At 37.7% G+C, this 26,364-nt stretch overlaps 1 protein-coding gene across 1 annotated transcript in view; it reads right to left on the reverse strand.

The window, feature by feature from the left end:
• Positions 1-26,364, reverse strand: part of DCHS2 (dachsous cadherin-related 2) — a 387,869-nt gene that overhangs the window by 4,706 nt on the left and 356,799 nt on the right. Inside the window, exons 15-19 of the mRNA XM_064267620.1 lie at positions 16,504-16,715; positions 14,647-14,798; positions 3,881-4,011; positions 1,539-1,825; positions 466-598 (exon numbers count right to left, since the gene is read on the reverse strand). Of these exons, the coding sequence (XP_064123690.1) occupies positions 466-598; positions 1,539-1,825; positions 3,881-4,011; positions 14,647-14,798; positions 16,504-16,715 (915 nt within the window). The remainder of the gene's footprint in view (positions 1-465; positions 599-1,538; positions 1,826-3,880; positions 4,012-14,646; positions 14,799-16,503; positions 16,716-26,364) is intronic.

Below are 26,364 nucleotides of genomic sequence, written 5' to 3' on the forward strand. Positions count from 1 at the left end.
ATTATTAAATTTTTTTTTTTCTTTTCTTCACTTGGAAGAAAGGCTTTCAAACTGTAGTAACATTAAGTCCTCAGTACTAAACTAATCCCTGAGACTTCATTTTGATTCTAGTTGAGATCTGGGATAATTGCTTGAACTCTGCTTGGCTGGATGGATGGAGAGGTTTTTTACTATGTGGAGGCCTCTGAACTTCTGAGCATTTACTAGCATTGAATTGATTCCTTTTGCTTTCCAGCCGTGGTTGAGGTGTTGGAGAAGAGAAATAACACTGAGACTTGCTCCTTCAACATTTGATGTGAAGGGAAATGAGAGTGGTGTCTCTAATTACAGGGGGTGGGGGGGGGGTTGGAGGCTATTTTAAGAGTATTTGGGAAAGGTTATTTCTAGTTTCCTCTCTGCAACTCCAACCTATGAACACTAAAAAAAAAAAAAAAAAGAATACTAAAGCCACTGTAAATAACTCACCATTCATACGGTCAATTGAAAACTCCATAGAAGAGGAAAGAATTCTGTAAGAAATGTTCTTGCCACTGTCTACGTCTGTGGCTGACACGGTCAGCACGGAGTACCCTAGAGGTACTGTCTCAGGAATGGTGACCTGAGGGAAAAAAAGAAAAAGAACATTTTGCTTAAAGGCTAAAGATATTTTCATTAGCAGGGCCAGAATATGAGATTTTATTCATTGTGATTGTGGAACCTATACACAGAACCTGACTTTCTGAGGCATATTAATTTGCAGAGTTGACATGTCAAAAAGATTGTGCTAGTAGTCCTAGGATTCAAAAAAACAAAACAAAAATTTAATTTCTTTCTGTTTTAATTTTTATTCAGAAAAATTTTCCTTCTAAAGTATTTCTATGCAGGAGAAAAGAGTTAATGTATTCACTGTCACAAAAACTAATTCAAACGCGCTTTCAGAGCAGATCATTACTTAGGACAGTTTCACGCTGGTGTTTACACTTCAATCTTGTGTTTGCTGCATTCAAGAGTCCTGGAGCCCATTTCCAAGGGCTTGTTATGGTTAGCTGCCATCAGGTGGGTTGGTTGAATGTTATCATTGTTCTTACTTCTAGAAACATGTAGTATGCTCTAAAAACTCAAATTAACCACTCTACAGTTTCATTCATAATTTCTTTCTGCAAGGTGTTAATCAACATATTCCAAAAATATGTCTAGAAAAGAAAGAATTTTCCTGACTTCTTTGTAGATAGCCCAAACTACCTTTATTGTCTTATCTGTGGCTTTGCGAATGTTAGGCAAGCTCAATGTTAATAACAATTGGACTTGGATCTCTAAAAACTAAAAAAAAATAACACACACACTTCCTGAACTTCATTTTATGAAATACTCAAGTCCTTTCTTTATATGTATTTAAATTAACTTATAGCTTCCATGACATTAAATATGAAACCCACAGCATTAACTTAGGCACTAAAAATAGTGAATACTGTTTACCTAAATTGTCTGTCAACAATGGACACCTTGGGTTGTTCTTTCTAGTTCTGGCCTTGGTTTCAGCATCTCTCTAAGCTCTTTACCTGATAGAAATCTTGAGAAAACACTGGTGGGTTATCATTGACGTCCAACACATGGACCACGAGCATTCCCTCTGTGTGGTGCACCGAGTCAGAAATTTGGATGAGCAGCTCATATTCAGTAGCTTCTTCAAAATCCAATGTTTTCACCAGCATCACTATCCCAGTGTTCTGATCAATAGCAAACTTGGTTCCAGGATTATTCTCTTTGGTGAAACTGAAGACGAAAGCTGGATTCAAATCCACATCGTGAGCTGATACTTGAGTCACAATTATACCAGGCAAAGAATCTGAAATAATCACGACCAATGTCAGCCTCCATTAAAGTACACCCTTTGAAATACTTTTCTTTAATAGTTCAAGCCAAGCATTTTTAGTTTAAGTCCAACATAATTTGCTGTTTCTTGGCATGATTTCTCATGCATAGCTTGTTATGAACCAAACAAAAAACTCTGAAGAATTTACCAGCCCAATAAAGGCAAAAATTTACCACTGAGTTTTTTTTTAGGGAATGAAGGAGATAAGGTATATTCAATTTTTATATTACATTTTTTCATCATATGCTTACAACACAATTAATTCTGGGACCAAGAACCATTCTAAAGCACTCATTTGCACTATATAGTTTCTGTATCAAAATGATATATTCATGGAAGAAGTGGATGGGAAGAACGTTATTGCTTAAAACATTAATACAAAACAAATTTTTGGAAAGTAGGCAAGATTTAAATGAAAATATTTGGATATTGAAGTTAGAAATAGATACTTACTCCCTTGCACTGATTTTTGTAATACTATTTCTTTTGGAATGCACATATATGGCTTCTTTCCCTTAAAATCCAAATTTTAAAATTATCAAGCCTATAGAAGGACAGGAAACTCTGGTGGTGTAGTGAATAAGTGCTATGGCTGCTAATAAAAAGGTCGGCAGTTCGAATCCACCAGGCACGCCTTGGGAACTCTATTGGGTAGTTCTACTCTGTCCTATATGGTCCCTATGAGTAGGAATTGACTCGACGGCAATGGATTTTTCTTTTTAATTTATAGAAAGACAAAATATACACAGAGCTAGTGATGAAAGCAAATCTCTAATATTGTTCAGCCAAAAAAGTCACAGTCTCATGACAAGCTCAATGTCTCACGTACCATATGTTTTCTCCACCCTAAACTTCCCATGAGAAGGACTTTGTCTTTAAGCTTGCAGGTATGGTGCAGGTGGAGAGAACATGCCAAGATACTCAAAATAGCTCCACTGTATATGGAACTAATAAATTTCAGATTTCAAGCTTGAACATTCTTGATGTGCACCAAGTACATCTTACTCCACTCAGTAGGTTATGATTTATGTAGTTTGTTCTTGTGCTATATTGGGTACATTGATATGTTTTAACACTAATGAACGTGTACTTAAAAAAATAGTATTTTCAATAAAGACAAATGAACATATATCAAACAGGTAAGAGGCAAAACAGGAATTTTTTTTTTTTTTTACTTGTAACCTATAATATTTGTAGAGATCTTATGTATAGAGAATGCATCCCTCTATGAGTGATGATGGTTATAATTTATTTGGTAAGTGAACATAACAAAATAGGAAGAGCATTTTTGGTATGATGAGTGAAAGGACAGATAGACATGCAAGAGGGGGACCATCACTATTATCAACTTCAGCTGCAAAGAGCTGGGTTGGGTTTTACCAGCATAACCATTGACCACAAATAACTTTAAGATCACAGGCTGCAGAGTCATTGTATAGACTCGATAAATCAAAATTAACCTGTGTATCACTTAAAACTTACATTTTCAACAGTTATCATTAATGTAACTTAATGTGGTAAAAATTTTCTGCAAATATTGAAATCTAGGGAAAAATCAACACCTTATGCAGCCAGTTTTCAATTTATTTCATTTATTGTCATTATTATACTGTGAAGATGGACAAAGTTATGAGTCCAAGAACATTGTTGCATCTCAGAGGAGCTTCAGGCTGTTCATAGTCAACAAAATATGATTCTTCATAGAATAGGTCTGAAAGCTACTTAGGGTGGTTCAATTTTTTTAAAAAGTTTGTACATAAATATCAGCTGTGTGGAATATGGACAGAACACGGGGACTGAGCTACTAATCTGAATGCAAATCCCAGCTTTAATATTTAACTTCCTTCACATTTAATATTTAACTTCTGACCATCCATTTCCTATTTTGTAAAATGAAGATAAAACTTATCTATCTTGCATGGTTGTTGAGCATTAGTACTCATGTATTTTATCGTGTCTGCCTGAAAAAAAGGGTAGGTGATATTATATTAGTTAGTCAAAACCACTACTCTGAATCACCACACTTACTTTCTGCCACTTCCACTGCTTCTGAGGGAAGGAAAGTTGGGGCATTGTCATTTATATCAGTCACTTGTATCTTGATCACACTTGTAGCAGAAAGCTGGGGCATCCCTTTATCTGTGGCTTGAACAATCAAGCTGGTTTGAAAAAGAATCAAAGAATGTTATCCGTCATTCAGAAAAAAAGAATAGAAATATCAAATATCTAGTTGAAAATCTAAAAATGAGCTGATTAGCTCTTTTTTTTTTTTTTCTACCCCTGGCTGTCTCCAAATGGCACCATTTATAAAATATTTCATAAGATAAATGAGAGCCTAAAATCGATATAGTCTTGACAGGTTTAGAGAACCAAATTCAGCAAGCACCCCGGGGTCATGATGCATTTATGTCAAAAAAAATACCACTTCTGGGAGATGGAGTGTAAAATTCAGTCTTCTCCTACTAATAACCTAAAAACACAAACACCAATACCTGTGCTTTGGATAAGCATACTGTCTCCCCCCATCACATATGCCCTAGATATAACCACATATTTCCAGCCTACTGTACCAACAAAAGATACAAAAACCCAGTGCTGTCGAGACAATTCCGACTCATAGTGACCCTATAGGACAGAGTAGAACTGCCCCATAGAGCTTCCAAGGAGCGCCTGGTGGATTCGAACTGCTGACCCTTTGGTTAGCAGCTGTAGCACTTAACCACTATGCCACCAGGGTTTCCCAACAAAAGATAGAGCTACTAAAAGTTTGCTTTGTATTGATAGCTCTTTGTATTGATATTTTTCAGATCCTAATCAATCCAAATTATAGAATTAAGAAAGGACACTGTCATGAGTAATACACATATAAAAGATATATGATTGGCTAGGGTATAAGTAGAGGCAAAAGCCCATGACCTTAAAGAACTTAAATGCAGATATTGAATAAATGCAGTAATTCAATATCTCTTAGATGGTGGGACAGCTAGCTCCTTCTTCAGCCAAGGTAGAAACCTAATTACTGTCTTCAACTTCTCAAGTTCTCTTACTACCCTTCCAGCAACCAAATCATTATGAGTGTTACAAATTTTACCTCCTGAATGTCACTCAGTGTTCCTATCCATTTCATCCCTACCTTTGGAGCCTCAGATAGAGTGATCAACCGTCCTATTTTGTCTGGGACTGAGGGGTTCCCTGGGACTCAGGACTTCCAGTTTTTTTAGCCAGGACAGTCCAGGCAAATTGAGACGTGGAACTTCCAGTGCTAAATCCAGGCAAGCCCCAGGCAAACTGGGACAAGTTGGTGACCCTAGCCTCAGGCTGACATTGTTTTTTACCTGGTGTGCTGTACCTTTACTGTATTTTCTCAAACCTGAAGTACTCATTTACTTATCAATTACAAGTCTCATCTGCTTCAAACCACACTCCACATTGGAGTTGAAGCGCTCTATCTAAAATCCTAATTTGAAAACCTGACTCTCCTATATAAAACCTTTTGTTGACCCCTCCAGTCTTCATGAGAGAGGCCAAGCCTTGAGTGTGTACACATGACCCCCTGAAATCTAGTTCTTCTTGGAATCTCTGTCCCTAGATCATCTTGGTCTCTCAAAGGTCATCTCTCTAGTAAGCTTTCATTGACCTTGCATCTGATTGGACTGCCTCTTTGTATATTCCAATAGCCTAGGAATAATTCACGCAGAAACTGTGTTTTGCCATAGCACTCATCAGCCTGCATTCTTCCTGATTTACTTGACTGCCTCTTCTATCACCTCCTTAAGGGCAGGGGTGCTGCCTTACTTGATTTTCTTTAGTAAATGTTGAGTGTTGGTTTCTCAAGATCTGACCAAGTTTACAGCTTTAAAAACTCCATGGTGCAGCTCTACTCTCCACACATAGGGTCGCCATGAGTTGGCACTGACTTGACAGAAATTAACAAGAACAACAACATATACGTATTATATGACAGACCCAGGATTTCAGCCCAGGTTTTGGTTGACCTAAAAGCTTGTAACATGCCTCTGTTACTGTGCATATATCACGTGCTCGTGTGTAATCATCAGCTCTTGTTTCACTCTCCTCTAAATACTCAGGTCCAGGAGGGCAGCCAAGTAATAATACGGCTTGTCAATCAAAAGATGACCTTTATTTTAGGTATGGTATTCGTCTTAGCCAGTTGTTGAGACTACCTTGTAGGAGACTCAGTCTTGGAAGTTGACACACCTCTACTTTTTTTTCCCCCTCATCATTAGCTCACCTGAGAAGTGTTATCCTTCCAAGACTAAATTTAAAAATAATGTAGAATAATAACCCTTTTGTGGCTTGAATTCCGCTTCATACCAAATGATCAGTGTTTATCATGATCATTTTCACAGCGCTCAGGCTGCCTTCTACATTATCAGAGTTGCAACATCAGTAGAACAACCACATGAATTTCACACGTCTGGAGCCTGGGAATAACTCCATGTGGAAAGTGTGTTTTGTTAGTATGAACATCAGTCAAGTACATATGGAAATATTTTACTAAAAATAATCAACTCATAATGTTCTCTCCCCTACTGCCTGCCCCTTCCCAAAGTCATACTAGTGTCTCAGCCAACACATCAAAGTTAAGTTTTGTCAGTTCTTCTACTACAGCCATGAACACTCTATTCACAATGTTATAGCTCAGGGGTCCTAGGTAATGCCTATGTCGGGTTTTAAAAAGTGTGATTCTTTAATATGGAGGGGAATATATTATTCAGTTTTGAAATAAAAGGACAAATAGAAAGGTTTCTCAATGGCTTGAAGGTCAAATGAAGGATTCTGAAGGCAGATCTGCAGAGCTTCTCACTTCTGTGAGACCTCGAGTCATCTTCAATGGCTCCTTGGCAGCCTTTAATCTTTATCTATCTTTATATATCCACTGAACACTTCCTTTCTGCCTATAAACACCCAAGTCCAACACACCCTATTTTTGATCCCGAATCTCACTGTTACCACCCTACTGCTTTCCTTCCTTTTACCATGAAATTGCAAAAAGAGACGTAGCCCATCATTATTGCCTCTGCTTCTTATTTTAGTCACTCCTCGATCCACTATAATAGGTTTTACTAATAATCCACTGCTTTCGTGGCTCTCCTTTGGAAAATATCAACAGCTTTCTAACCACCAGAGACAACAGTCTCTTTAGCTGTGAACACAAATATTATGAGCATCAAATGCTGTTGCAGCCTTCTTTGAAATTAAAAAACCTTCCAAGTCACAGTGGAATTTAGTGAGAAGTCTTCAGAGGAAATAATTCTGCCGAGTGTACATGAAAACTAAAAGTACTATGTTAGTACTTAGGTCTTTGTCCACAAACATAAGCAAAAAACATTACAGAATATTTACATTCTGATGATGACACAGGAAAATGAACAAAAAGCACTATTGGGAGACTAGGCAAATGAGGCAAAAGGTCCATTTAAATTAAAATCTACATTTACAATTTTGTTTGCTATAATGTATTACACTTCCTCTCTGAAGTTTACAGAAACTCTCTAAGATAATAACTAATAGCCACAAAGTATTTGTTGTTTAATCTCCCACAATCTGTGGGGTTTGTAATCCCACTTGTTATAGAAAATTTTATTTGGTCACTTAATCTATAGAACATTTGTTTTAATAAAAATCTGTTCCTTGAGTTTTAAATGAATTTACTAGATTTGTTTTAGTTAATTCATAGCTATAAAAATGTGTAAATTATAAAGCAGCCCTGGTGGTACAATGGTTATAGAGTATAAATTATTAGAAAACAAATAATTTGGGACTAGCTTACTCATCGCAGACTCCTTGAAATAAGGGATACTTCTAGCAGATTCTAATCCAAAAGATTCTAATCACAAATACATTGTGAAGCCTTGTTCTTTTATGCAGTCTGCGTTCTCTTTAAGTTTCCATGAAACCATCTTTTCCCTGTTCTCTTCTATCTTTGTGACTATCCCTCGAATCTATTTTGCCGACTCCTATTTCCCTACCTAGCCCTCAAGTGGTGATAATTCCCCAGATTCTCATTTTACATATTCTCCCAGGTAACTGCATTTTATGCATTTTCTCTTGAGGAGCCCCAAATCTAAATCTTGAGCGAGGTCCCATACCTGAGCTCCAAATCACTACTTCCAATGGCCTCACGGGTATCTTCACTATTGCTCTTGCATTGGTCCCTCAAACTCAAAATGCCCAGACCAAAAATTATAATTCTAACCTATTCCTCTCCCTGCCTTTCCTAACAAGAAATTTCAGAACCACTTTCTACCTCCTTCTTTGTCGATAAATTCAACTGGTCACCAATTTCATATGGATTCCATAGGTGAATCAACTTTTAAATATGCCCCCTCCTTTCATCCCCACTGCTTCATCCACATCCCACACATTTCACAGGTGTTGTCTAGCTTTATTGGTCAGGTTGTTGCTAGTTCTCTTTCCCACAATTCATCCACAATGAGATGTCTTTTAAAAATAAAGACCTGAGCATGCCACTCAACAGTTTACATTTCTATATAACTGACAGAATAAAATACAATTTCTATTACATGGCATACAAAGGCCTTTAAAACTTGCCCCCAACCTACCAGCCTTTCTTTTATTACCATGCACTCACCTGATCCTCAGGTGTACTGCACTACCTGTTGCTTCCAAACATAGCAAACATTTTCACATGCCGGTGCCTTTGCCGGGAAGGCCTTTCTTCCCTTGCCCATCAGCAGCCAATAGGCTGCAGTTCAAACCCCAGGCCTGCTGCTTAGAAATCATGTATTTAAGAAAAGATAATTAACATCTCAGCCCATGTAACTAATTGCTTTTTAGTTATTTCTCCCATATCATAATGGGCATATCATGAACTCAGCATTGCTCCTGGCAAGAACTGCTCTTTCGCCTTCAATATTTATGCTATAGAAATTTAACACTGAAAAGTTTTAAGGGCTTAAATTAACTCTCTGTTATCTAGGATCCTTTGGTCATTTTTATTTGAATTCCTTCAAAAGATATTGGCCTTGAAGTGTTCTAGGGCTTAATATCATGTCTTTCCACATCAGCTCAAGCAGCAGCAACAGTGATCCAAATTCTATTTTTTGCTTGCTCACCCCTAAACATGTGTTAGTTCACAGCTGAAGGATGGGGCTAACTGATTACTATCTGAATTTTGTAAAGTTTTTCTTTTATCTTTTTTTTATTTTCTAAAGACACACCTATGTACCTTTAAGATTCGTTCACATAATACAACTGCAAGCCTTACTCTGAGCACTCACATGGGCTGGAATCCAAGCTCTGCCACTTACTAGCTGCATCTTCTTGGCCAAACAACTTTACCTTTCTGAGCTTCGGGTCCTCATTCTGTAAATCAGAAGTCTATCATAAGGATTCATTAAGATCACATGTGAGAAGCAGGAGCTCCATAAGTGGCAACTCTTCCAATTACTAATATGCTTCCTCCATGGATTTTACTGTTTGATTTTCAAGCTCCCTGAAGACAAGGGCTGTTGTACTTGTTTTCATATCCCTAGCACTTGTTTTCGTATCTGTAGGCTTGTGCCTGGTGAATAGTTTTCATAAATTCAGAAATATCAGTAAGACAGAAGTTAAAGTCTATCTAATCATTTGTCATTGTCTTTCTACTTAGCTTTCTTCTGTGTGGCATAATATGCAAACTAAAAACTAGTTAATGCATTTATTTTTAGTAGACACATGACTGGTGTTATCTTTTTCTTTTTCTAATTTTATATTCTGAAATAAAGGACTGGAAATGGGAATATTTTCCTCAATCAGACTAAAACAGTACTTCAAAAGTAATGTTACAAGCTACATGACACTGCTCCCACAGTGTTTACTGATAGTGTCAGAGAGAAATGCTAGGAGCCCTAATACATGCCATAAACAGTATGCAAAACATTACTAACAATGCACAAACACCAAAAGAGAAACTAGATATCTGGGAGCTCCTAAAAATCAGACACCGATGTTTATCCAAAGACTTCACCAAGAGATTAAAAAGATTACCTACAGACTGGGAAAAAGTTTTTAGCTATGACATTCCTCATCAGCGTCTGATCGCTATAATCTACATGAAACTGCAAAAACTCAACAACAAAAACACATATAACCCAATTAAAAAACGGGCAAAGGATATGAACAGACACTTCACCAAAGGAGACATTCAGACAGCTAACGCATACATGAGGAAATGCTCAAGATCATTAGCCAGTAGAGAAATGCAAATCAAAACTACAACGACATTCCATCTCACTCCAACAAAAAAAAAAATTTTTTTTTTTTTTTACAAGGCTGGCATTAATCCAAAAAACACAAAATAAATGTTGGAGAGGTTGTGGAGAGACTGGAATACTTATACACTGCTGGTGGGAATGTAAAATGGTACAACCACTTTGGAAATCGATTTGGTTCTTCCTTAAAAAGCTAGAAGTAGAACTAGCATACGATCCAGCAATCCCACTCCTTGGAATATATCCTAGAGAAATAAGAGCCTTTACACGAACAGATATATGTACACCCATATTCATTGCAGCACTGTTTACAACAGCAAAAAGGTGGAAGCAACCAACGTGACCATCAACGGATGTATGGATAAATTATGGTATATTCACACAATGGAATACTATGCATTGATAGAGAATAATGATGAATCCCTGAAACAATGCATAGTACAAGAGAGGTCAGCACCACTGGACTAAAACAAAAGCAAAGAAGTTTCCTGAATAAACTGAACGCTTCGAAGGCCAGCATAGCAGGGGCAGGAGTTTGGGGACCATGGTTTCAGGGGACATCTAGGTCAATTGGCATAATAAAATCTATTAAGGAAACATTCTGCATCCCACTTTGGATAGTAGCATCTGGGGTCTTAAACGCTAGCAAGTGGCCATTTAAGATGCATCAGTTCGTTTCAACACACCTGGAGCAAAGGAGAATGAAGAACACCAAGGCACAAGGTAATTATGAGCCCAGGAGACAGAAAGGGCCACATAAATCAGACACTACATCAGCCTGATACTAGAAAAACTAGATGGTGCTAGGCTACAACCAATGACTGTCCTGAAAGGAAACACAGCACAGAACCTCTGAGGGAGCAGGAAGCAGTGAGATGCAGAGCTCAAATTCTCGTAAAAAGACCAGACTTAATGGTCTGACTGAGACTAGAAGGACCTCAGACGTCATGGTCCCCAAACCTTCTGTTAGCCCAAGACAGGAACCGTTCCCAAAGCCAACTCTTCAGACAGGGATTGGACTGGACTATAGGATAATGTTGAACCATCTCTACATACCTGGTATGAATCCCACTTGGTCCTGGTGAATTATTTTTTTGATATGTTGTTGAATTCTACTGGCTAGAATTTTGCTGAGGATTTTTGCATCTAAGTTCCTGAGGGATATAGGTCTGTAATTTTTTTTTTTTGTGGTGTCTTTACCTGCTTTTGGTATTAGGGATAAGCTGGCTTCACAGAATGAGTTTAGGAGTATTCCATTCTTTTCTATGCTCTGAAATACCTTTAGCAGTAGTGGTGTTAACTCTTCTCTGAAAGTTTGGTAGAACTCTCCAGTTAAGCAGTCCAGATCAGGGCTTTTTTTTTTTGTTGGGAGCTTCTTAATTACCTTTTCAATCTCTTCTTTCGCTATGGGTCTATCTCTTCTTTCGCTATGGGTCTATTTGGTTGTTCTACCTCTGTTTGTGTTAGTTTAGGTAGGTAGTGTGTTTCTAGAAATTCATCCATTTCTTGTAGGTTTTCAAATTTGTTAGAGTAGTTTTTTGTAGTAGTCTGATATGATTCTTTTAATTTCAGTTGGGTCTGTTGTGGTATCACCCATCTCATTTCTTATTCTGGTTATTTGCTTCCTATCCTGTTTTTCTTTTGTCAGTTTGGCCAACAGTTTATCAATTTTGTTAATTTCATCAAAGAACCAGCTTTTGGTCTTGTTACGTCTTTCAGTTATTTTTCTGTTCTCTATTTCATTTAATTTTGTTCTAATTTTTGTTATTTGCTTTCTTCCTGTGCCTGAGGGTTTCTTTTGTTGTTCTCTATTTGTTCAAGTTGTAGGGATAATTCTTTGATTTTGGCCCTTTCTTCTTTTGGATGTGTGCATTTATTGATATAAATTGACCTCTGAGCACTGCTTTCGCTGCGTCCCAAAGGTTCTGATAGGAAGTGTTCTCATTCTCATTGGATTCTACGAATTTCCTAATTCCATCCTTAATGTCTTCTATAACCCATTCATTTTTGAGCAGGGTACTGTTCAGTTTCCAAGTGTTTGATTTCTTTTCCTGCTTTTTCTGTTATTGATTTCTACATTTATGGCTTTATGGTCAGAGAACATGCATTGTAATAGTTCATGTTTTGGATTCTGTTAAGGCTTGCTTTATGACCTAATATCTGGTCTATTCTAGAGAATGTTCCATGTGTGCTGGAAAAGAAAATATACTTGACTGCTGTTGGGTGGAGTGTTCTGTATATGTCTATGAGGTCAAGTGCGTTGATTGCGGCATTTAGATCTTCCATGTCTTTACTGAGCTTCTTTCTGGATGTTCTGTCCTTCACTGAAAGCGGTGTGTTTGTTTCCTACTATAATTGTGAAGCCCTCTATCTTACTTTTCAACGCTGTTAGAGTTTTTTTTTAATGTATCTTGCAGCCCTGTCATTGGGTGCATAAATATTTAATATGGTTATATCCTCCTGGTATGTTGTCCCTTTAATTATTATATAGTGTCCTTCCTTATCCTTCGTGGTGGATCTAACTTTAAAGTCTATTTTGTCAGAAATTAATATTGCCCCTCCTGTTTTTTGATTGTTGTTTGCTCGATATATTTTTTCCATCCTTTGAGTTTTTGTTTGTTTGTGCCTCTAAGTTGTGTCTCTTGTAGGCAGCATATAGACAGATTGTGTTTTTTAAATCCATTCTGCCATTCTCTGTCTCTTTATTGGTGCATTTAGTCCATTTACATTCAGCTTAATAATTCTGGATAGGTATCAGTTTCGTGCTGTTACTTTGATGTCTTTTTTTGTGTGTTGTTGACAGTTGCTTTATCCCACTTAATTTTTCACTGAGTAGTTTTTCTTTATATATTGTCTTTTCCTCTTATTCGTTGTTGTTGATTTTGTTTTTGCTGAGTATTTTTTTTCTTGTCTTTTATTTTGATGAGTAGGATTGTTAGTCTCCTTTGTGGTTACCGTAATATTTACCCCTATTTTTTTAAGTTTAAACCTAACTTTTATTTCTTTATATTGCCTTGACTTCTTCTCCATATGAAAGATCTGTGACTACATTTCTTATTCTCTCTTTACTGTTTCAATGTTGCCCTCTTTTACATAATGGCATTGCTGTTTCCAGCCAAGAATCATATATCCAGCAAAACTGTCTCTCAAATATGAAAGTGAAATTAGGACATTTCCAGATAAACAGAAATTTAGGGAATTCATAAAAAACCAAACCAAAACTACAAGAATTACCACAGGGAGTTCTCTGGTTAGCAAATCAATGATATCAGATATTGACCCAAGGCTAGAACACAGGACAGAGCAACCAGATGTCAACCCAGATAGGGAAATCACAAAAATAAATCAAGGACAAATAACGCATGGTCTCACTTACATGAAATGACAAGAATAGGTCAATATATAGAGACTGATGGTTACTAGTGGTTACCAGGAGTAGGAGGAGGGGGGAAAAAGGTGAATTTTTGTCGATGATGGTAGGAAAATTGGCATCTACTAAGGGTAATGGTTACACAGTTTGACTAATGTAACTGGTATCACTAAGCCGTAGACCAGAAAAAAAGGGTGAAATGGTAAATATAATCTTATATATAATTTTACAATAATGGCCAAAAAAAAAAAGGCTGCACTTGGTGATACTACTTAGATACAACTAAACACTAAATGTGGTTAGATTTGTTGGTTTGAAGGTTTAGGATCATGGCTCTGTGAGTCTAACCAGTCAGTTGGCCTAAGGTTGTTTTAGAGTTTCTGTTCTACCTCTTAATTTGAAGAGTAATGCTTGCCGTCTTAAAAGCTTTTGAGAGGCCACCCAAGATACAACAACTGGTCTCTATTCACTTGGAACAGTACAGAAAGAAGGAGACCCAGGAATTGGATGAGGAAAGGGAATGCAGGTCTAATTGCCACCCTGAACCATTACCTTCTTTGCCATGAGACCAGAAGAAATGGTTGGTGCCCAGCTACCGTTACTGAACCTTTTGATCAAGCACCCAATAGATGGATCCTGATCAAAATAAGGAAAAATGTGGAACAAAACATCAAATTCTGATGGAATCCAGACTTACTGGATTCATGAGAGTGGAGGAACACCTGAATCTATTGTGCTGAAGTAATCTTTAAACTTTCAGTTAAAACTACCCCATGATGTCATCATTAAACTACAGTTTCACTCAAGTAATAAAGAATGTCAGCTTAGATCACTGCACTCCTTTAAAGATTTATCTATATGAGATCAAATTGACAACAGTAATTCTAAAGTACAGATTAAGAATTTTAAGGGATAACAGTTAATGGTGGTGAAACAATATAGGTAGAAATGTGACCTAATGTGAAGAACGCAACCAAAAGCACTGAACTGTACAGGTAGAAATTGTTGAATGGGTATATGTTTTGTTCTGTATATTTTCACCAAAATAGTAATAATAATAAGTTGGAGCAAAAGGAAAATACATTTTTACAACTAAACTTACATAACAGGAAGTCATGCCCAAAGCAACAAGATTGTCAGTAACAAGACAGCATAGTTGATCAAATTGATCTGAATCATGGACAGACCTGTAGGAGCTGGTGAACTCGTAATCCAGAATTGTGTTTGTTGTTATCACACCACTTAGTGCATCAATCTGAAACGCGTCTCCTTGGTTGCCAGAAAGAATGGAATACTCAAGAAGGCCGTTCAACCCACTGTCTGGGTCAGCAGCAAAAACCTGTGAGGAGCCAACTCTTCTGTTAAACAAGGATTTAATTTGCGACATAGTGTAAGCGTGTTTTTCAGAGAAATGCATTATGAAAGAATCACAGATTGTCAAACACATTTTAAAAACAACGATTAAAGGAATACCAACAAGCTGCTGAAATTTTAATTTTATAATAAGGTGGGTGAAGGGTGAGGAAATTATTTTGCATACACAGTCAAAGGATTTCCAAGTAACTTTCAGTAGGAGAGGCACATGTTTTTGAGCTATAATTTTAGGCAACAAGGAAAAAAATAATAATAATTTGCTTGAATAGAAGATTTCCAGTACTGAACATGTATTCAGGCTAGAACCAGAAAAGGAAAGAAACATAGAAAACTTTTACAGAGTAAATGATAACCTTTCATTTGTCCTTTCCTTTTTCTTCCCTCCCTCCCTCCTTCCCTCACTTCCTCCCTCCCTCCCTTCCTCTCTCCCTCCCTTCTTCCCTTCTTTATTTTCTTGCTTAAAGTATTGCCTGTAAAATGGGCCATATGCGGATTTTTTTAATATTGTATTTAAAGCCTTATTTTAAAGTGATCTTTAAAGAAATGGAACAACACCTAGATTGAAGACTATCAAATTTAGATCTTGATTACTTATTTAAGGAGTTATCAAAGTACTGCTGACAATAACACAAAAGTCTGGCATCGTTCTCCATGGAGTTATATCATACAGTTTGCATCAAATTCTAGTCACAAAACTAATAATATTGTGGGATCAAGATCTTCTTTAAGAACAAGTTGACAGATCTGTGTTAAAATTTTGTACTTTTTTTATCCTCTCTTACCCTCAGCCTCAGCCTTAAGTCACGTTCCTGGGCTGCCATACTGATGGTCCTAGCTCTTCTTACCCTCTCAACTTTTACACTACTGCAGAGTTCTGAAGGGACTCTAAGGGGCCCAACTGAAGCACCCAGGGACCTCATCTGCAGGGCACGTGTTCCAGCTATCTGATACATGAAGGCTGCAATCCCCAGTTCCCTTCGGGATCACCAGGAAGAGAAACCTGTGTGTATCTGGGGCCAGATAAAGTTCATCATGACTACTGAGCCTGTAGACTTAAACCTTTTGTAGATAGAAGATCTCCCAGAATAGTGGATCAGTCAGGGCTTTAGGGTGTCAACAATACACATCTACCATGTGGTGCAATGGTTAAGCACTGGGCTACTAATACTAACTAAAAGGTTGGCAGTTCAAACCTATCCAGAGATGCCTTAGAAGGCCTGGCGATATGTTTCCAAAAGGTCAGAGCCTTGAAAACCCCATGAAAGTAGTTCTACTCTGCACACGTGGGGTTGCAGAGTTGAAATCAACTCAACAGCAACTAAACAACAGCAACATGGCTAACTTAACTAGAAAAGTAATGTGTCAGATAGATGGTGCTCTACAGAGTATCTGCTAGTGCTCAAGGGAGTCCCTAGAGAAAGCAGGTGGGCAGTAATTGAGTACTGAATCAATCAAGAGGAAGAAAAGTAAATTCCGAAACTCAAGGCTTCTCTCAATCTCGGGTTTCATCCAATCGAACAAATATTATGCAGGGACCCTGGAAACATTTAAAATTTCATTGTGTTTTAGACAAAGCCTTATATATTTTTCTGTATGCACATTAAAAAAAAAAATTTTTTTTTTTTACATTAATTGATAACAATTAACCAAAAAAACCACATTCCTGTTACCTGTATGACGTGAGCATCGTAGAGCTGGCCTTCAGACACCGATGCATGGTAAACACTTTTCTCAAAACACGGTAAATTATCATTCACGTCCTGTATCAAGACTGCTACTTTGCTGTAGGCTCTCTGCCCACCCTTTTCAGCTAACACGATGAGCTGTACTTCATTTCTGACTTCAAAATCAAGAAACTTGGGTTCTTTCACGGTGAGTTCTCCTATTTTTATCCCCAGAGGGAAAAAGAGAGAAGTACATTACAGTTACATATAAAATGCCTCAAATTGTATTTGACTCATATACTCACCTCTTGTTCAAATCCAGTGCTCTCAAAGCCTCGGACTGGGTGCTCCTCCTCCTTGCTGATGGGGGCATTATGAAAAAGTTGGGAACTTTATGATAATTGCTGGGTTCAGAAATGTAGAAGGGATGTTGTTGTTGTTGTTCTGTGCTATCAAGTTGGTTCTGACTCATAGCGACCCTATGCACAACAGAACGAAACACTGCCCGGTCCTGAGCCATCCCTACAATTGTTGTTATGCTTGAGCTCATTGTTGCAGCCACTGTGTCAATCCACCTCTTTGAGGGTCTTCCTCTTTTCCGCTGACCTTGTACTCTGCCAAGCATGATGTCCTTCTCCAGAGACTGATCCCTCCTGACAACGTGTCCAAAGTATGTAAGACACAGTCTCGCCATCCTTGCTTCTAAGGAGCATTCTGGTTGTACTTCTAAGACAGATTTGTTCGTTCCTTTGGCTGTCCATGGTATATTCAATATTCTTCGCCAACACCATGATTCAAAGGCATCAATTCTTCTTTGGTCTTCCTTATTCATTGTCCAGCTTTCACATGCATATGAGGATATTGAAAATACCATGGGTTGGGTCAGGCGCTCCTTAGTCTTCAAGGTGACATCTTTGTTCTTCAACACTTTAAAGAGGTCCTTTGCAGCAGATTTACCCAGTGCAATGCGTCTTTCGATTTCTTGACTGCTGCTTCCATGGCGGTTGATTGTGGATCCAAGTAAAATGAAATCCTTGACAACTTCAATCTTTTCTCTGTTTATCATGATGTTGCTCATTGGTCCAGTTGTGAGGATTTTTCTTTTCTTAAAAAAAAAAAAAAAAAAAAAAATTTTTTTTTTTTTTTTTTTTATGTCGAGGTGCAATCCATACTGAAGGCTGTGGTCTTTGATCTTCATTAGTAAGTGCTTCAAGTCCTCTTCACTTTCAGCAAGCGAGGTTGTGTCATCTGTGTAATGCAGGTTGTTAATGAGTCTTCCTCCAATCCTGATGCCCTTTTCTTCTTCATATAGTCCAGCTTCTCAGATATTTGCTCAGCATACAGATTGAATAGGTACGGTGAAAGAATACAACCCTGATGCACATCTTTCCTGACTTTACACCAATCAGTATTCCCTTGTTCTGTCCGAACAACTGCCACTTGGTCTATTACAGGTTCCTCATGAGCACAATTAAGTGTTCGGGAATTCCCATTCTTCACAATGTTATCCATAATTTGTTATGATCCACACAGTCGAATGCCTTTGCATAGTCAATAAAACACAGGCAAACATCCTTCTGGTATTCTCTGCTTTCAGCCAGGACTCATCTGACATCAGCAATGATATCCCTGGTTCTACGTCCTCTTCTGAAACCAGCCTGAATTTCTGGAAGTTCCCTGTCGATATACTGTTGCAGCCATTTTTGAATGATCTTCAGCAAAATTTTGCTTGTGTGTGATATTAATGATATTGTTCTGTAACTTCCACATTCGGTTGGAACACCTTTCTTGGGAATGGGCATAAATACGGATCGCTTCCAGTCAGCTGGCCAGGAAGCTGTCTTCCATATTTCTTGGCATAGACGAGTGAGCACCTCCAGCGCTGCATCTGTTTGTTGAAACATCTCAATTGATATTCCATCAATTCCTGGAGTCTTGTTTTTCCGCAATGCCTTCAGAGCAGCTTGGACTTCTTCCTTCAGTACCATCGGTTCCTGATCATATGCCACCTCTTGATATGGCTGAACATCATTGACTAATTCTTTTTGGTATAATGACTCTGCGTATTCCTTCCATCTTCTTTTGATGCTTCCTGCATTGTTTAATATTTTCTCCATAGAATTCTTCACTATTGCAACTCGAGGCTTGAATTTTTTCTTCAGTTCTTTCAGCTTGAGAAACGCCGACCGTATTCTTCCCTTTTGGTTTTCCATCTCCAGCTCTTTGCACGTGTCATTATAATACTTTACTTTTTCTTCTCGAGACGCCCTTTGAAATCTTCTGTTCAGTTCTTTTACTTCATCAATTCTTCCTTTTGCTTTAGCTGCTCGAGAAGGGATAGAAACTATAAAATACCTATCTCTGAGATCAGATATCTGAAATTAGAGCTATCTCTGAAATCGTCCTTCTCTCTCCATTGCTGCGTCATGAAGTCTACGTTTCAAACGTCCCTTGGATCTATCTCTCTCTGTTTCCAATGCTGCTACCCCCCTCCAAGCCACCATCATCTCCCACTTCATTAGCCATTTAACTGGTCTCCCCATCAATCCAGTTTTCATTGTGAATTAAATAATAAAAAATGGATCCTGTCATTCCCTGCATAAAACTGTTCAATGATTTTCCACTGCTAATATGATAAAGTTCAGTATCTATGACTAAGGGGCACCTGACCTGTGGTCTTTTCAATCATCCCATACACATCCAAAACTTGGACAATGGAAGTAGAAGAATGGATGCATTTGAATTGTGGTGTTGGTGAAGAAAGGAGCCCTGGTGGTGCAGTGGTTAAAGTACTCAGCTGCTAACCAAAGGTCAGTGGTTTGAACCTATTAACCAATCCGTGGGAAAAAGATGTGGCAGTCTGCTTCCATAAATTAGATTTACAGCCTTGGAAACCCTATGGGGCAGTTCTGCTTTGTCCTATAGGATCATTATGAGTCTAAATTGACTTGACGCAATGGGTTTGGTTTTTCTGGTTTTGGTTGGTGAAGAATATTGAATGTACCGTGGATTGCCAAAAGAATGAATAAATCAGTCGTAGAAGAAATGGAACAAGAATGTTCCTTCGACTCATTTTTTTGGATACGTCATCAAGAAAGACCAATCTCTAGAAGAGGACATCATGCTTAAAGCTGAGGGTTAGTGAAGATAAGGGGGCTCCTCAATGAGAAGGGCTGACACAATAGCTACAACAATGACCTCAAACATACTAATGATTATGAAGATGGCACAGGACTGGGCGGGCAGTGTTTTGTTCTCTCATACATAGGGTCGCTATGAGTCGAAGCTGACTGTACAGCAACTAAGAATAACACAAAGACCTACATGCTGGAGCTTCTGCCACCTCAGAAGTCTAATTCATGTCATTTTCCACTTTGCTCTCTGCCCTGGTCACACCTGTGAACTTTCTGTTCCTTGATTGCTCATCTCAGAGTCTTCATGCATACCTTTCTGTCTGCCTGAAATGCCCCCTTCACATCTATTCTTCTTCAGGGGTATTTCCAGGCCCACCCACTCCTGCACTATGGCTAATTCAGCCCGCACAGACTCTGAAAGATACCTGCACTTCTTGGCAGCATCTTCATCAGTAGGCTTATCTGCTTTCTGTCTGTTAACCCTCTTGGTTTATAAGCTCCATGAGGTGTGGATTGTTAACTGTCCCTTACACCATCATATCCCCAATGCCTAGCTTGAAGTCTGGCAGACAGAAGGTGCCCAATAATATGTGTTACACTCTCATATAAAAAGTATTACCAGGTTAGGGAGGGAACCTGACTTGGAGTAAGGCCATGCTCAAGTTTCTCCCCCAAATTAAGAAGAATCCTCCCTTGATACAATTCAGTTTCCTTCCTTGGTTTTTATTTTTATTCCTTTTTACAACCCAATGCATGACTGAATTATTATATTATTAACTTTGCTTTCACTGCCAGAAATTCCATTGACTAGAGATTTGTGAAATAGCACTAACTTTGGAGTTGAAGAAACGTGAAACCAAGCTAAAATCCCCGTCCTGGCTACTTCACTTCTGCACTTCACCTGGCTCCACCACTGACTAAGTCTGTGACCTGGAGTAAGTTATTCCATTTCTATAAAGCTGAGTCTTTTAGTGTTGTTCTTTATGATAAAAAACCACCTGGGAGATTTGTTGCAAGGAGTGAATGATGTAGTGCACACGTAGAATGTTTCTTTGCTGTAAAGTGATATAGATTTCAATGTTCTATACAAGTCTCCCTGATCAGACATAGATTTAATACCTTTGTGGATTCTGAATTTAGACAAAAAAAATTAACAGCCACAAGCTAATAGAAGTTTGATACTCTGGAGAAAGAACCTGTACGATTTTTGGAAACATGGCCTGGAAGTCACAATTCTTGTTGCTCTATCCTAACCAGTCTCTCCAGGTAAGCAACCTACTCTAAGACAACTTCAGGCCATCAGGTACTCACCTGGCGGAGAGTCATGTACTGTTTCTAATACTCTGTCTTTGATACTGAGAGTGTTTGGGGGGGAGGATTCTATAGTTTATATTCTGTTATTAAGAAAAAATTAAATAATTAAATTTTGTATTAAGAACCTGCTGTCATGGATTGAATTATGTCCCCCCAAAAATCTGTGTATCAACTTGGTTAGGCCATGATTCCCAGTATTGCATGGTTGTCCTCCATTTTGTTACTGTAATTTTATGTTGAGAGGATTAGGGTGGGATTATAACACCGCCCTAACTCAGGTCACCTCCCTGATCCAAGGTAAAGGGAGTTCCCCTGGGATGTGGCCTGTACCACCTTTTATCTCTCAAGAGATAAAAGGAAAGGGAAGCAAGCAGAGAGTTGGGGACCTCATACCACCAAGAAAGCAGCACCAGGAGCAGAGCGCGTCCTTTGGACATGGGGTCCCTGTGCCTGAGAAGCTCCTCGACAGGGGTAAGATTGAGGACGAGAATCTTCCTCCAGAGGGAGCGGACAGAGAGAGAAAGGTTTCCGCTGGAGCCGATGCCCTGAATTTGGACTTGTAACCTACTAGATTGTGAGAAAATAAATTTCTCTTTGTTAAGGCCATCCACTTGTGGTATTTCTGTTATGGCAGCACTGGATGACTAAGACACCTGCTATAGTACCAAACTTAAAATTTCATTAACTCACTTTCATTTACTGACATCAGATTTAGTTACCAACTCAGAACTACAACCAAACTACTTTAACAAACGACAGTCCGTTGTTACCAACACCGAGGCAGAAACATTTAGAGTAGCTCTAACTTTCACCAGCTCCAGAATCATTAAGATGCATTTTGATGGGTTGTTGATGAAAGGAGCTGGTCTTCAGAAACATCTTTTGACAACCGCTGAGCCCTACACCCCCAATGGCAGAGAAGACCGAGTCTGAGGTGGGTCCAGAGTCCTCACCCAGAGCTCTGTCTTGACCTCAGCTTGCTATCATGTTGTGTTACTGTTTGTAAAGAAAAAATAAAATAAAAACTCAACACTAAATTGCCAGGGTCACCAAGTAGAAAGTGTGCCAACTACAGTGCAGATCAAAGTGGATTTTTTTAATAAAAGGCTTGTGTTTAGGCTTTGATAATTGGAATTTTGCACTTGGAATGGATCTATGGTTCTAATGCTTTCCTTGCTTGGTTTTTATTTTTGGCGTAATAACTGGCATATGCTGTGAACATTCTGAAAGTGGAAAAGACAAAAACCTGTCTGTGAGATGATGCAAGGCTGGCACACCTACTAGAGCCACATCTTGTCTTGGCTCATACGGGATTATTATTTTTTTCTTCTCAGAGACATCAAGGGTGTACTGGCATCAGTGAGAGGAAGGTACTAAGAGTCTGTCCAGGACTATAGGCAAGAATCCACATTTTTCTTTGGGTAAGGAACCTCCCAAATACCAGCTTCACATTCATGCCTATATTTTAGCGTGCCAGTTACATAATGTGCAAATTCATATATACATATGCTCAAACAGAATGTGATAAATATTTATTTTATGTTGAATAGTTTTAAGCACTCTCCTGCTAAAATGACATCTTTGAAACACTGAAAATGTGATCATTTTTGTTTTATGTCAACCTACCAAAAAATAGAATGAATACTGCCATTCATTATTTACATACACAAACCTTGTCAAACTCCAAAAATCCTGCTGCTTTAGAAAGTGAATCAGAGATGTTCATAAGCTTAAGTGGCCACAATTGTTACCAGAGATCCATCTAACCATAAGTTATTAATCAATAACAAATAAAATGGTATTTTTACATTTTTATCCCTTAAGATAAAGTGATCATACCTTAGAGATCAATATTATTGATTTATCATACATACCTATTTTCTTTTTAAACTGTCTATGGTTTAAATACACATTCTGTAAAACCTGTACCATGTGCCTTTTGACACAAGTTTAGTATGTGTCAAAGTCAGCACACAAGAGGATCTTAACTAAAATTTTGAGAAAAGCTTCTTGACAGCAGTATGGTAAACTACATACCTGAACAATCCATAAGATAAAAAGAACTTAACTGCTTGATAAATTATAAACCCGTGCATGTGTGTGTATGTTTTTTGTGTGCTAATGCATTATCGAGGTGCACAGTAATAAGAAATCCTCAGATAACAGAAAGAAAATGAAAACAGGAGCCCAGGGAGGTAAGAAAGCACCAAAGCTAGTTTTTGTTCCAAGAGTTTCTATCACAACCAAGGGAGCCTTGAGATTCATCTTTGATGGCTGCATAGGGTGTAGAAAATAAGGGAAGAACGTGAACCCACTCAGGGTAAAGGGTCTAAGAGGAAAAACCAGCACAAAGCTGGAAATTCGAAGTGCACATACATTCCAAGTGAGTGAACAACATTTTCAAAAGAAATAAAGAAAAAAAAATTACTGATACACAAAAACTTTCTTTTCTCAACCTTGAGGTTGGTTGGAAGGGGAAAAAAATCACTATTGAGAATTCATCAATATAAATAGTACCACACTTATATATTTTAAAAACCCTCAATAATTAAATTTAAACTAGTCTCTGGTTAATGATAACTCTACATAAATGGCAGAAGGGAAATTAAGCCTTCTCTGAAGAATGCAAATTCATCCGAGGCTTCAACGAATCACCAAAGAAAAAGTTTCAAGGTTAATGAACAGCTCATAGTCAACAAGCACAAAAATTACAGAGAAACAAGGCACCATGAACGAAAGCAAGCAAAAAACCACAGGCATCAGAACAAACCTTAAAACACTTAAGACGCTAGAATTATTGGACATAGACTATGTAGTTACTACATATATGCTTAAATAAAAAGGAAACTTGAAAACATAAACAAGGAACAAGAGTTTTTTTTTTGTTTGTTTTAAAAGACTAAGAAGAGTTGAAAAAGAACCAAAGAGAACTTCTGGAAATGAAAAATACAGGTCCTTAGACCGAAGAGCAAAGAGACAAAGAGATGAAATAGATGAAAAAGGAATGTAGGAGAGAGTGATATCTTCCAATATTTGCCCAATAGGGGTTCCAAAAGTTGATACAATAAAGTGGCAAGTAGATTGATAGCTGACTTTTTAACAGCAACAATTGGAAGCCAGAAGACAGTAGGATAATAATTTCGATATGCTGAAAGAAAATAATTGTGAACATAGAATTGTGAGTCCTGCAAAAAAACAAGAATTAAATAAAGACATTTTCAGACAAACAAAATCTGAGAGAGTTTATTACAACAAGCTCTCAGTAAAGGATGCACTTCAGACAGAAAGCAAATGATACTCAAGGAAAAGCTGAAATGTAAGAAAGAACAGTTAGCAAAGATATTAGCAAAGAAGCAGCTACATCTCTTAAAAATATTAATACTGTCTAATTTGGGTAATTAAAAACTAGAAAGAACTAAAATTCTGGCCAACAAAATGATGTAAATTGGAAAAAGGGCATCTGGAGATAAAGCATTCCAAGTCTGTTTTACGACCCATGAACAGAATATTAATTAGAGATACGGAACAGGTTTCAGTAGAGCTTCCAGACTCAGATGAACTCAGAAGAAAGGCTTGGTGATCACAAATGAAAACCCTATGGACCACAATGGTCTGATCTGCAACCCATCAAGGGGATGGAGCAGGACTAGGCAGAATTTTGTTCCATTGTGCATAGGGTCACCATGAATAGGAGGCAGACTTGACAGCAACTAACAACAATCACATGAAACATTAACTTAATCATATATGTGAAAATGGCTAGGTTAACCACTAAAAGAAGAGAAATTTATCTATATAACTTCCAACAAATATAAGAAAAATGATCATTTTCAGATGATGATGATATATGTAGATTGCACAGATAAATAATTAGAATCACAAAAGTTTGCATGTTGGCTAAATATAAAAGCAAAATACAAAAGCCCAGTTTTAGCACTGTCAGAAAAAGCATTTAAATATTTTCATTTACTTTATCAAGAAAAAGTATAAATTACTTAGGACTAAAACTCACAAGAGATATGCAAGCCCACTGTAGAAATAAACTTTAAACTTTATTGAAAGATATTAAGGAAAAAGTTGGTGTGATATTCAATGGTCCTGGATTAGAAGAAAATACTACTGTATATTAAGGGTTTTCTTCAAGTTGCTATATAGAATTAATACAACTTCAATAACCTTCTCGATAGGATTTGTGTGTGTGAGTGTGTGTGTGTTGTCAAGCACATTCAATGACTGGTAAAGAGTCAATAACAGCTAATATACTAATGAAGAAGAAAAATATGAGGATAAGACAAATGTTGGAGGGTGGTGCAGCTTGCTTCCCTGGTATTAAGACTTATTATAGAAGCTGAAGTAACTAACAACGTGTGATATTGATGTGTAGATAGACAAAGCAAAAAATGGAACAAAGTAGAGAGTCTACAAAAAGTCAGGGACACATGATATACGCTAGTGGTAATACTGCGATCAAAGAAGGAAATTACTCCCATTGGAATACTTGGCTATCCTCACAGGGAAAAAATTTAAATGTGATACCTAACTCACGTAAAACACATAAGTAAATTTTAAGTGGACTAAAGATTTAAATGGAAACACGGAGAAACTCTATGATTTTTAAAAGGCAATGTGCAAATTGCCTTCATGATCTCAGGGTAGACAATTTCTTAACTTACAAAAAGAGCGAATCATAAAGTAAAAGACTGATTGATTCTAACTCATTCAACTCCAAACATGCCATCAAGAGAGTGAAAGACAAGTCACAAACTGAGAAAAACCTCTGCAGCAAAAAACAAAGGATGATTACTAATATTTAAAAAATCCCTACACGTCAGAAAGAAAAGAGCAAACAAGCCAGTAGAAAAATAGGCAAATGATATCAATATGCATTGCACATAGGAGAAAAGAGAAGAGGCCAATAAACTATGAAGAACTGCTCAACCTCATCAGCCATCAGGGTAACAAAGATTACAGCCACAGTGAGGTACTATTTCACATCCACCAGACTGGCAATAAAAAGCAGGATGTGAACAACAATAGCAGCTCTCACTCGAGGCTGGTGGGAAGCAAAGTGGTGCCAACCATTTTAGAAAATAATTTGATGCTACTTGTAAAGCCCAGCACGTGCACCTGCTGTCGTAGATACCTAGCCTAGACTCTAGGGCGTAAAGAAACACCTTACATGTGCACCAGAAGACATGTACAAGATTGTTCGTTTCAGCACTCATCATTATATCCCTGAACAGGAAAACCTACATGTCAGTCAACAGTAGAACGGATGAACAAGTTAAACTTTAGAACACGATAAATGAAAACTCAAGAACTCCAGCTACAGACAAGAACATGAATGAATCTAAATTTGAACACAAAAAAATTTAATTCCAATAGAATACACAGAGTATATTTCATTTATATAAAATTC

The sequence above is a fragment of the Loxodonta africana genome, chromosome 13, assembly GCF_030014295.1.
Source record: "Loxodonta africana isolate mLoxAfr1 chromosome 13, mLoxAfr1.hap2, whole genome shotgun sequence".
Lineage (NCBI taxonomy): Eukaryota > Metazoa > Chordata > Mammalia > Proboscidea > Elephantidae > Loxodonta > Loxodonta africana.